The sequence below is a fragment of the Hippocampus comes genome, unplaced genomic scaffold (assembly GCF_001891065.2).
Source record: "Hippocampus comes isolate QL1 unplaced genomic scaffold, H_comes_QL1_v1.1 scaffold296, whole genome shotgun sequence".
Lineage (NCBI taxonomy): Eukaryota > Metazoa > Chordata > Actinopteri > Syngnathiformes > Syngnathidae > Hippocampus > Hippocampus comes.
This window is the reverse complement of record NW_017804975.1, coordinates 88,692-101,056: the sequence shown is the minus strand read 5'-3', so window position 1 is coordinate 101,056 and position 12,365 is coordinate 88,692. Positions and strand designations below refer to the sequence as shown.

Sequence of the window (12,365 nt, the reverse complement as noted above, 5' to 3'; positions counted from 1 at the left end):
TGGAGCTCAGAGCGGGCAGCGTGTGTGTGTGTGTGTGTGTGTGTGTGTGTGTGTGTGTTTATATATGTATATGTATATATATATATGTATATATATACACACAGTATATATAATTTTTAATTTTTTCCGGAATTTTCAGGAATGTCCACTTTCATCTCTGACCAGAATTGATTTTGTCTGCATAGTGTACGATAAAATGAAATTGGGATGATTTCACACTGTCATTTTGATCCTCTCTTTCAGCACGACACCACAGACAGTGACGATGAAAGTAAGTATTGTTTTTAATTTGTTCAGGCATCCGAGCGTTTGACAGAAATGGACTTTTCACCATCTCGCGTTTTTCGTGATCTTTTCTTTCCCTGTACCGAGCCCATATTGAAACTATTTCCATTTTTTTGTGTCCCCTCCCCAAGAAATGCCTCACCTTGAATAGAAGACTGCACCTTGTGAGTTAAAGTGTAAGAGTTGGTCGAAGTTGGTGGTAGAGAGAGAAGACCAAAGAAAGTCCTGAATCGGACTGAAAGCACCACAACACAGGAGCTGCTCCTCTTCTCTTCTTCTGCCTGGACACTTACCGCTGTGTTGCGTTCTTCTCCATTCACCTACATGCGTGCACAGGGGTGTCACTTCCCTTTGTCCTTTTAACTTTTCAGTCAAAATGCTCCTTTTTCAAAGGTTTTTTTTTTTTTTTTATGGACACCGTTTCTCTTGTTATATTTTGTAATGCAAATTGCACATATTTACTTTGATAATATACAAATGTTCTCCCCCATTTGTATGGAACTGTCAACAAATATTTCACAATAACAGTTAAGTTCATTTCAACCAATGTAATAAACAAGTTCACGTGCAAATGATGCCCCTTGTTGCAAGTGGTAACGTTTTGGCAAACTTTGTTTCAAAATTTTGCACTTTGAAGCAAATACAAAAAAACCCTCCCTCACATGTGACTCGATAATGAGGACTAGTGCAGGTTCAGTTGAGGTGTGTTCATTAGAAAACACTACGACAGCGCTTTAGAGCCTTGGCGTGATTCTGTTTTCTTGTTGTTTGTACTCAGCTGCTGGTTTGACTCAAAAGTTTCAAATAAACTTGACTCACTCTCTTCAAACGAAGTCTCACTGACTAAAATATAGTCACTTGCGGCTCAGATCATTCGTCCAACCAGGACAGATGTTTCTCACACACAGGAGAATATTCATGAACGGTGAGGAGGGCTAATGGGCAATAGTGTGAACCAGGGGACTGTTTTTCAACCCTGGAGTTTCGTGGCTCAGACCAGCCCACTTGAGTTTTATGAAGCGAGATAATTTGACCCTTATCAGTGTGTCAAAGATAGCTTAGCTTCCCCTCCAATATAGATATTCATATTATAGTGCATTTGATGATACATTTAAATTACGACTGAATGTGCTTTGAAGATCACAATGAGTGTGTATTTGAACAAGAGAACCAGAGGCGATTGCTCTAAGACTGCAAGGGAAGCTCAGCTTCCCCTAAAATGTCAAAAAATAAGTGATCAAATAAATGTGTGTACATAAAATTGTGTGTACATGTCAATGACTAAATATGCGCTACAACGCGCTCAACTTTTGTTCCGAATCAGCTTATGACTGGTTATGACGCGACTCTCTTCTCTTTCATTCCCACGGCTTCACTGTGCTTTAAACTGTGTGGACGCTGAGCGTCTCGAGAGTTCTGTAGGTTGTCCCAATGCATTGAAACGAGACGAGTCATTGGATAAATGCTGGTTTTGTCCCGCCCACCGGACGCTCAGTGTCTCTGGGAGTCTATGGACAGTGGGCGTGTATCGGCTGGCCCGGACGCTCAGCTTTTCTGCATGATGATTGGGTGATCTGTTTGAGGCGGAATCTCTTTTTGATTGACATCGAAATGAGCCAATCACAGATCTTTTGGTGTCGGCGTCCGTGGGAGCATCTTTCAATTCTCATTCTGTTCTGAGTTGAACTGGAGACTTATTCTAATCATTTTAGCGACACTCTCTTTGTTGAAAACGACTAGCGACGAATTAATCTTTTATTTCTGGTGGGTTTTATTGTAGTTGCTGTAGTTGTAGGACACTAGTTATGGCCCTGGAAAAGACGCCTTGTTGGTATGACAGGGTCACAGATCATTTTCTTGAAAAGGAACGGAGAGTAGAATTCACATATAAATAAACGGACACATTTTATGATGTAGGCCAAAATTGAGCTTCCCCTCCTTGACAGACCAGCATCTGCCACTGAAGAGAACATAGCGATAGGGAAGTGGACATAGCATGGGAAGAGACACGTTTCACTTATCAAGGCACTTGTCATCTAGTGGTGAACTAATAGAATGTAAGGAAGTACACACAAAAACTGAAAACGGCCAGTGTTCTGATGTTGAGGCACATGAAAAACAGAAGGAAAGGACACTGCTTGTGTTTTTGTGACGTTTTCTGTTTTTTTTTTTTTTTTTTTTGAATTCTTAGTTTCAAGCTGTTTGCTTTGGCCAGGCTACAGTGAACGAACTATCTTTCCGCTCCCATCGTTTTTATTTAAATTTTTGCCCTCGAAAGTTTTTAGTTTTAAGCTGTTTATTTTGGTCAGGCTAGAGTAGCAAGCTGTCTTTCAGCTCCCATTTTACGAGTCCCAGGCTGCTTTCTCCTTCTGCCAGGCTATGATTTATGCTGTGCCACCTTCCTCCCTCCATCGGTTGCCGCCGCTGTCCACCTCCAGCTTTGACTTGAAGGGTTCCGGATTTCCTCAATGTTCCTTTCTGTGTTTCACACTCACCGCCTCTTGTCTGTTGAGTAACTGTTTAGTGTATAAATCATCTTTGAGTATTTAGAGAAGTGCTACATACATATGATATTATTATTATTATTCTTGTTATTATCATCATTAATAATAATAATCAGGCATTGAGTCTAGTGGTGTCTGGCATTTTTAGTTGTAGTCTGATGGACAGAAAGTTTGCTAAACGCATAAGTGCAAAATAAACATGGAGAAAGTCGTCGAACATGTAGCTGCCAGCAAGCAGTTTTGTACGCAAGACAAAAGCGTCAGTGAGCTCAGCACAATTCTTTCAAATCCGCCGCCAGCGTCCAGGCTTGTCAGCAGCATGCTGAATGGCCGTGCCCCCTGTCACTACCTGTGGATTTTTCAGTGCTTTGTGCGGCCTGAGCCTGCGGCGCTGTCCAGTACACACAATGCAAATATCTGCCGAATCACTTTTGCTGCCATGCGGGCCATTTACAAGCATTCACATCATCAAAAGACCCAATAAAACCTAAACATATATCCTGAAGAAATACGATCTTAAAGCGTGAATCCCTCTGATTTTTTTTTTTTTGGTTCATTTTTCAACCCTCCTTTTGATTGTTGCTCCAACAAAATTGCTCATGTGTCAGTGTGACCTGCTGCATTTGTAGTTATTCCCCCAAATATATGGAAGGTATAGTTGTCCATCCATCCATTTATCTTTGCGAGGGTCGCGGGGCGTGCTGGAGCCGATCCCAGCTGTCTTCGGGCAGTAGGCGGGTTACACCCTGAACTGTTTGCCAGCCAATCGCAGAAATCTACATGTATAGTTAAGAAATTAAAAGGAAAAAAAAACCAACACATTTTAAAAATATTTGGAATTAAACTGTTTAAATAGATCAATTTGTCAATCACTCAACAAGAGTAAAAAAAACCCACACAAACAAACAATGATTGTATTCTTAATAAATAACAACAGTTGATATAATAGATGAACATGTTGGACCACCTGAACTTCACTGACGTTGACCCAACCGGGCCACTCCGTTTCATTAATAAATACAATGAAGTCAACATCTTCTTGCTTATTTAAGATTGCATATTCAATATTTTGAGTTATATTCACTTAAATTAATCAACATTGATCTTTTGACTGCATATATATATATATATATATTGTTCATATACAAATGCAGCGGGTCACACTGACACATGAGTTTTCACTCCATACTTTTTAATTAAATACATACCAAGCATTTTCATCAGACATGTTACGTATGGTTTACAGTTATTAAGCCAAATAGAAATTCTTTGCCGAAAAAAATCACTTTGTTCCTCATCACACCAATTTTAACCTCTCAAAAAAACAACCCATGGAAATTAAAAAAAAACAAAATAAAACACACTTTTCAATGAAATACTTTATTCAGAAAAAACTTAAACTATCTGGCCCTACGTAGAATATAATTGTTAAAGGATGAGTTTACTGTGTTTAGAATGTTCCATTAATTGCCATGCATGCCTTTGGAATGGAAACCACAATACCCGGGGAAATTTCAGGCAGGCACGGGGAGAACATGCAAACTCCACACAGGAGACATTGAACTTTGCACCCCTCCAAAGATCAAAGAAAGCAGTTCAAAGCAATTATAATAAAATAAAATATAATCTAAAATAGTGTACTTTCTATTTGATGAGTTGACAAGAATTCCAAGATTTTATACGAATAAATGTGTTACGATCATGATGAAGTATGGAAAATTGTGTGATGAATTAGTAAAAGAAAAGAAAATTGTCATTGCTTGACAGCACACGATGACAAGCTCCAAAGTTCTGGGAGGACTGTCATATATATATATATATATACATACATCTATCTATCTATCTATCTATCTATCTATCTATCTATATACACACACACACACACACACACACACAGAGCGAGAGAGAGAGAGAGAGAGAGAGAGAGAGAGAGAGAGAGAGAGAGAGAGAGAGTTTTCCTGGGGGGAAAGATTTTATTTATTTTTTTCAACACATTACAACTTGCGACAAAGATAATGATATTCAATCAAAACAAAAGAAGACACATTTTTGCAGATTTTTCACGATGTTGTAAAGTTAAACAAATGACAAATGAGAAATTATTGTAAAAGAGTCAATCATTTTGCATTCATATTTTCACCCTTGTAAGAGTCCACAGGGTCCAAAATAGATATTTTGTTCAAAATGTGTATTTTTAATTAATGAAACTTTTAGTCGGCATCGGCCTAAAAAAATCCATATCGGACATTTTTTATTGAAAAGCCATGCTGTGTAGGGCAAAAATATGATGACATTTTGGACATTTGCACGGCACTTTAGAGACATCACAGCGCAGTGCGCTTTGTATTTATTTTGTTGCAGCCTCTTTTCGGCTCAGTTCTAGACGGACCCTTTGCTCCCATCAGCCAAAGAGCAGTGTGTGCCGGTTGCAGACGTGGCAAGGGTTAAGGATGCCGTTTGCAATGACGCCATTGTGTACCGACCCCTCCCCTGGGTTCAGTGAGGCTCTTATAAAAAGGCCTCCAAATTCCCCCCGGCCTGGTAAAGGGGCCGAATGTGTGCAAGGCGTGCTTCCGCCGTACGCGTCTCCATGTTTTGCTAACTACGCCGCCGTTGGCCCTTTGATGCAAGCAGACCAGCGCGGCGCTCCACTCAGGAGCTCTCCATGAACGACATTCTCCAAGTGTCCCGAGTTTGGCTTGAGTCAGACTTTCCAGTTTGAACGAGGTGTTAGTGTGCAGGGTGGGGTGCGTCTCTCTTGAGCTGACTGAGAATTTGTGTTGAGTCCAATTTCGGGTCACCATGTGGGAATTACGGTCCGTGTCTTTCTGGCGAGCGGTGATCGCCGAGTTCTACGGCACCATGTTCTTCGTCTTCTTCGGCTTGGGGGCCGCCCTCCGCTGGACCACGGGACCCCACAACGTCCTGCACGTGGCCTTCTGCTTCGGGCTGGCGGCCGCTACCTTCATCCAGTCCATTGGCCACATCAGCGGCGGACACATCAACCCGGCGGTGACCTTCGCCTTCCTGGTCGGCTCCCAGATGTCGCTGTTCCGCGCCATCTTCTACATAGTGGCCCAATGTCTGGGAGCCCTGGCTGGTGCCGCCGTGCTCTATGGGGTCACGCCCATCAACATGAGGGGCAACTTGGTCCTGAACACGGTAAGACCACCCGAGGCCCACTCTGTGAAAGCATTCGCGCCGTCCGACGAAAAACATTCTCTCGCTTCAAATGCGGGAGGAGTCAACCGAAGGAAAAATAAAAACCATTCACGAAACCATTTGTATTCCAATACTGTGTCTGTCCTGCAATAATTAGCTGCACATGTGAGAAGCTCGTACCTTGAAGATGAGAAACGTAAACGTGATGAAGGTGATTTCTCTCCTCATTACCCGGCAGCTGCAGCCGGGCATCAGTCTGGGCATGGCCACCACCATGGAAGTCTTCCTCACCCTGCAGCTGGTGGTCTGCATCTTTGCCGTGACGGACGAGCGTCGCAACGGGCGCTTGGGATCTGCTGCGCTGGCTATCGGTTTCTCAGTGCTGATGGGACATCTTCTCGGGGTGAGACTTCCAAGAGCCTCACATTTATGACCTTGTCATTGCTCGGCAACTTAGAAGGTGGTGTTTTTCCCCCACTTAGATTTACTACACTGGAGCAGGGATGAACCCAGCGAGGTCCTTCGCTCCAGCTGTGCTCGTCCGGAATTTTGTCAATCATTGGGTAAGATCACAGTTTACCGCAAATCTCATCGACTTGCCGGCAACAACTAGTGTGTGGGGGATTCCTGACATGCTGTCTTTGAACAACATTTTATGAGCAGATTACCTCCCTCTCACATTCTCCGTAGTGACCAAACTCTTAGCGGAGTTAAAACGCTTTCTCAAATGCCTAATGGAAACAGTGAACAGGAAAAATTCAGTAAAACGTGCTTCTCGCCACAGTAAGCTTGCTAACTGCACACAAAAAGTATTGTTTCAAAAAAGTGACCAAACGTATGATTTCAATCACATGCGAATGCAGGGTTTGATGATTTTGTTAGTCCTCCGTGAAAACAAAGACATTTCAAGAAAACAAGAGATCTGACGTCGCAAAAGTGATTTTGCCCATTTTCGGACAGGTGTTGAACCCATTCATTCCCAAATTGTAAATAAAGCTCACTGAAAAGCAGCATTATGAGAACATGATCAAAACGCAACACCAATTCGGTTTCAAAAAGCCAGTTTCACAAAGAGCTGTTCAGACTTGCCATCATGAGAGGCCTCCCCAAAATCTCCAAAAGCCATGCCTGAGAATCCAATCCAATACAGCTTTATTTCGCACCTTTCGCAAACGCTGCAGATTTAACAAAGCGCTTCACAGAACATTTAACATCCAATAACAATAATACAAAACCCCCCCACATAATTTAAAACAGCGACAATCATGCGGTCGAAACAGCTATTCCCACGTAAGCCTTGTTGTTACAGACAGGAACACCGCCATTTTGGTTTGAAGCGGACATTTTAGGTTCCTTCCTATTGCCCCTTCAAAGACTTAACTTTCCCGTCTTGGAAGCTGTTTTTGGAAATGCAGCAGTTCTCCGTTGCGACATGGAATTTGGTAGTCGTGTTTGTCATGAGTCGACCCACAAAAAGCATCAAGAAGCTTCATTTCCAAAGCTCTATCAAAGTCCAACCTAAGATGTCTTCCGAGCAAATGTGAAGCTTCCTGCACCTACATCCTGACCGGAAGCTCCCCCATTTCTTTGTCTTTTTTTTGTTGTGCGGTTTTATGTAAGCTGTTTCAAATGACTGATGTGCTCCAAAGCATAACACACTCTATTTTCCTTTTTTTTTTTTTTTTTTTTTTAACACTCACTTTTTTTTTACAGGTATACTGGGTGGGGCCTTTGATCGGCGGCACTATCGGCGCTCTGCTCTATGACTTCATGCTCTTCCCGCGAATGCGCAGCCTCTCCGAGAGGCTCGCCACACTGAAGGGCACTCGGCCCCCGGAGTCCGAGGGCCCACAGGAGACAAGGGGAGAGCCCGTGGAGCTCAAAACACAGGCCCTATAAGGCCGCAGAAGAGCCGCGAGCTACTGGTCAAACACCTCTTTCCATTTCAATCCTGGTTCTGACAGCAGAATTGGGTCTCCTCCCTCCCTTTGGACTGCAGGACAAAGATGAAGGCTTTCGACCAAGTCACCTTCTTTCTTTTCGCTCGTTTTTTTTTTTTTTCCTTCTTTTGGGCTAGGAGTGAAGCTATACAGTAGAGACTTCAGCATACTTTTCTTTATTCAGCCGCCATGATTTTGCTCTTTGCTTTGTTCCACTTCATTTAACGTGTGTATTGTACTTTACCAGAATGAATCCCATTTTTTAAGTGTGTGTGTCAGAGAATGCTTTTTGTCAGAGAATGATTGTTGTCTGTCACTGTATGTAGGCTTGTTTTACCACTTTTCTTTTTTAAATTTCATTTCTGCACATGTATGCGAATTATAAATCATCCAAACTTAGTTTTAATCAGGGTGCTGATAAAAAAAATTCAACTATTTACAAATAGTCACTGCTCGATATCTATCAATCAGTCAAATCAAACTTTATTTGGAGAACACTTTTCATACTACATATGATATTCAAATCAAATCTTGTGTTGCCATTTTTTTCTTTTTTAAATTAAAAAAAGTAAATGTGGAAACATGCTTTTTAATGGACAGATGAAATGCCAAAAATCACAAATTTTCTTTGAGAAATATTTGAGGCCTTATCATTTTGGAGCAAAGGAACACACACACACACACACACACACACACACACACACACACACACACACACACACACACACACACACACACACACACACACACAATCACATTGTTGGTGTCCAATGAAAAGCATGGATCTACAAAAGCCAAATTGAAAGGGATTTTTTGTTGTTGTTGGTTACAAAATAGATTAGTGGACAGATAAATCAGCATAGCCAATCTTCATTTAGTCATGATTGGAGCCTTTTAAAAAGAGCCCTATGCTCATTTAGTATAATAATTCTTAAACACACAATGTTGAGATCCATGCTGTTGAAAGGACTCTTCAGCGAAGGTAGAGATCATCATTATGAATTTGCCACTTGATCTGCAGGTATATACAACTTCAAACGAAAAAAGGGCCCCGTTTCAATGTCAATTTGGTCCCCTTCCACTTTTTCCTACTGTTGGTTTGCATTTCCTCGTGTTTGTCAAAGCTGAGCGGCTAGAGCACATACACAGGCTGCTGTTGCGTGACATCAGGATGGAGGTCAAGACTCCACTGCCCACCCCAAAAAAATCAGAGTGCATGAAGTGCGCTCCCTTGAAAACCACATGCTCGATGTTATGCTCCAATGATCACATTGCCTCATTGGCCAGACATGCAAGCTTCTGCCGTTTCCTGTGTGGTTTCCCTGACAAGCGACGGGTTGAATAGATTTTAGTGAGGCATTCAGAATTGTTTTTACTTTTTTGTGATGTACAGTGCACAAATTGTCTCTCTCTCTTTTTTTTAACGACGTTTGAGGATTTTTGAAGCTAATAATACAGTCATCATCATATACACTTGTGATGTAATTGTGTTCTCTTTGGCTGATGCAAGCGATGTCGAGCAGCAGTTGACACAACTCACATTCAATGGACAGCCTATATCAGGGGTCCCCAACTTTTTTGCCCCATGGACCGGTTTAAGTCAGACAATATTTTCAGGGACCGGCATTTAAGGTGTGGCGGATTAAGATAACAAAATAATATGGTATGAGCTGCATGAAAACTGTGGTGTTTTCGAAATATAATAATTAACACAAGGAGCGTCTAATCTGGTCGCAACACTCTTATCGCTATGGTAATGTTTAATGCCTTCAAAATACGATACAACGCAAATTCAAAGTGCATGAAAATGACGACTCACCACAGTCCCGAGCTTGATTTTCTGCAATCAGACAGTCCCATCTCGGGGTAATGACACCTCAAGTGTGTGGTTTATGTCGAGTCTACTTCGTAATTTTGTTTTAGTCGCCGTTGCTGCAGAAACTCCACACCTGACACAGGTAGGATGCCGGAAATAGCAACAGTGCTATTGTGGCGATCTCAGAGTATTCAGCCATAACTTTGATCCAGTTGTTTCGAACGTACTTTTAAGGCCGCCGTCATTTGCGATCTCCAAGCAGCTCTTTTACTTATTTTGCGGGCTTCAGCGTTTTGTTTATGAGCGTCATCGGTCACCTGACCGAGAAGTGTGCCTTGACGTGAGTCAAGCGTGACACAGACGGATGTAACAGAGAATCCGGTAATTTTTCAAAATAAAACATATTTCGCATTCCGAAATTAATAAAACGGAAAAAAGGCAAGTTCTTTCTGTGCGGCCCGGTACCAAATGCCCTGCGGACCGGTACCGGTCCGCGGCCCGGCGGTTGGGGACCCCTGGCTTAAAGTAAGGCTAGTTTTGGCACCGATATCGATACCTCGTATCAATACTTGCCCATCTGTACTTTCTTTTCTACTATTGAAAAGAGCACAGCAATTTGATAGCTGAAGTACATAGAAACAAGCCACTCTTATGAGAGGTATGGAACAAAGTTTGAACCTCAATCCACGTCTTTTTTTCCTCCCAGCTTTAACCCCTGCAACTGAACGCAAGGATGCATTGTCTATTTTTAGCTTCTCTTGAATCTTGCTTACTGCTCATGAATTCTTCAATGAGTTCTATGTTGAAGTGTGAACTGTTCACATTTTTTTTTTATATCAAATCCGCACACATTAAATCATTCGGCTCAGTATACTGCTCGGCCTCACCAAGCCTGAAAGTATTTTCCTTCTGCAGATTTGGTTGCCGTTATTTTCACTTCGGTTAGTGCAGTTTCCACTTGTTTTTTTTTCATTCTTTATGGTTGGCAGGTTTTGTTTGATCTTTTATTTGTATTCATTTTTCCCTTTCTATACAGTACACGTACTTTAGTTCAGCTAGCTGGCAGTTCTTCAAATAGGAGGCACCACGTTCTTGCTTATAGCTGTTTATTTGTCATCAATGTTCATTCGATGTACAACTTTCAACACAACATCAGTGCTATTATCATTAGCCTCACATGAATATAAGTCTGCGATCTTAATTCTAACATAAAATGGGAAATGATGAGACTGGCTAGCTGGAATTAGCATCGCTACAGTTGTCATTTAAACTCATCAGACAACTCTTACTAAACATGGTGGCAGGAACACAGACAGACAAACAATACCCACAGACAAAAATCACCTGCTCAGTGGATACAATTAGATTTTCTGAAGGTCAGTTTAAGTTTGGGTCTACTTCGGTGTGGCTTATAAACCATAGCTCAGATTTTTAAGTTTATTTAGTGGGGGAAGCTTATACATTGCGCTGTGCTCAATAGACCAATTTTTTAGAAGTGCTATTTGCTGTGACAAAATAGTGCCACTGTCCAGATACAGTATATGGCACCGGGTTTGTTTCAAGTAGATTTTCAACAGCCACAGGCATCATGGTGTCATTGTTTGAAAGTTACGTCAATCAAATTGAAGTGGCACAAGGAAGAGATGCCAAACGCTAACATACACTGTTGCTGCAAAACAGATGAAATCGTTCTCCGTTACAATCATTCAAATGCAAAAAGCAATAGGCTCAAAAACTGCTGCCAGTTGCACATAGAGGTCAGCTTGATAGAAACGAAGCGTGACATTAACATTTTTGTAAATGCCCAAACAGAATAGCATTGCTTTTACAGATGACACGAGTACATTGCTTACATTGGAAAAGGAAAAAACAAAAAACAAACAAAAAAAAAACAGTGCGCTTGTTGATTTTTGATGGGTTCACGTGACTATACTGAGGACCATATACAGCCATCTCGTTACCACTGCGTCCCGCGTCCTAGACGCATAATTTTCCCATGGGACGCATAGTTCCAAATAATGTGCGTTTTTGGGACGCAAGGAAATTTCTCAGTCAAAAAAAAAAAAAAAAAAAAAAAAACTACGGCAGGCCTGAGGATTTCATGGTAGCTGTCGTTACCGGTAGCATGTCGTTTCCGTGACATCATTTTGACAGTACCGAAAAATGGTTTAACCATAAAAGTCACCGCACACGAGTTGACTGTATGCGATAGAATCTCTTCTGTGTGATCAATGCGATTTCACTGTGCCTGTATGTGTGTTTGTGATGTGGTGTGTGAGTGTGTTTCTTCTAATTTACTTTCGTTTTGTTTTGTTTTCAGTGTTGGGGGGGACGGAACAGATAACGTTATGTCCGCATGCGGGTTGCTATTTTAGTCCGCAAACTGGAATCTCGCGGATGAAAGTTTGAGATGGCGGCGAAAAAAACTCACAAAGGTCTACTAATTACAACATTTAAGAAATGGGAATGCCAGTCTGATTTTTCGTATGAATCGTCCGAAGGGCGTATCACTAAACTCACCTGTGACGTATGCACAGAACACGAGAGCGAGATACGAGAGGCACGATTACGAGGCAAGTTGGTCATTAGATCTATAAGCTAATCGCTATGAAAAATATGATGAAACAGTATTGGTTATTCTATAATTTACTGGTTGTA

The 12,365-nt window shown here is 41.6% G+C and overlaps 2 protein-coding genes across 2 annotated transcripts in view; both read left to right on the top strand.

Annotated features, from left to right (window-relative positions):
* The window catches only part of ptges3a (prostaglandin E synthase 3a (cytosolic)), a 12,595-nt gene extending 11,912 nt beyond the window's left edge, over positions 1-683 (top strand). Inside the window, exons 7-8 of the mRNA XM_019892735.1 lie at positions 244-271; positions 417-683. Of these exons, the coding sequence (XP_019748294.1) occupies positions 244-271; positions 417-436 (48 nt within the window). The 3' untranslated portion in view covers positions 437-683. The remainder of the gene's footprint in view (positions 1-243; positions 272-416) is intronic.
* Positions 684-5,102: 4,419 nt separating this feature from the next.
* On the top strand, positions 5,103-9,368 carry LOC109529372 (lens fiber major intrinsic protein-like). Its single transcript, XM_019892722.1, has 4 exons — positions 5,103-5,951; positions 6,190-6,354; positions 6,434-6,514; positions 7,665-9,368. The coding sequence occupies exons 1-4, from the start codon at positions 5,592-5,594 to the stop codon at positions 7,848-7,850; spliced, it is 792 nt and encodes a 263-aa protein (XP_019748281.1). The 5' UTR covers positions 5,103-5,591; the 3' UTR covers positions 7,851-9,368.
* The last annotated feature ends 2,997 nt before the right edge of the window (positions 9,369-12,365 follow it).

What these genes read in the sequence shown, in the direction of transcription:
- LOC109529372 (XM_019892722.1), top strand. Translation starts at nt 5,592, where the DNA reads ATGTGGGAATTACGGTCCGTGTCTTTCTGGCGAGCGGTGATCGCCGAG. An exon ending in GCAACTTGGTCCTGAACACG is followed by an intron (nt 5,952 to 6,189) that starts GTAAGACCACCC and finishes ATTACCCGGCAG; the next exon opens with CTGCAGCCGGGCATCAGTCT. An exon ending in TGATGGGACATCTTCTCGGG is followed by an intron (nt 6,355 to 6,433) that starts GTGAGACTTCCA and finishes TCCCCCACTTAG; the next exon opens with ATTTACTACACTGGAGCAGG.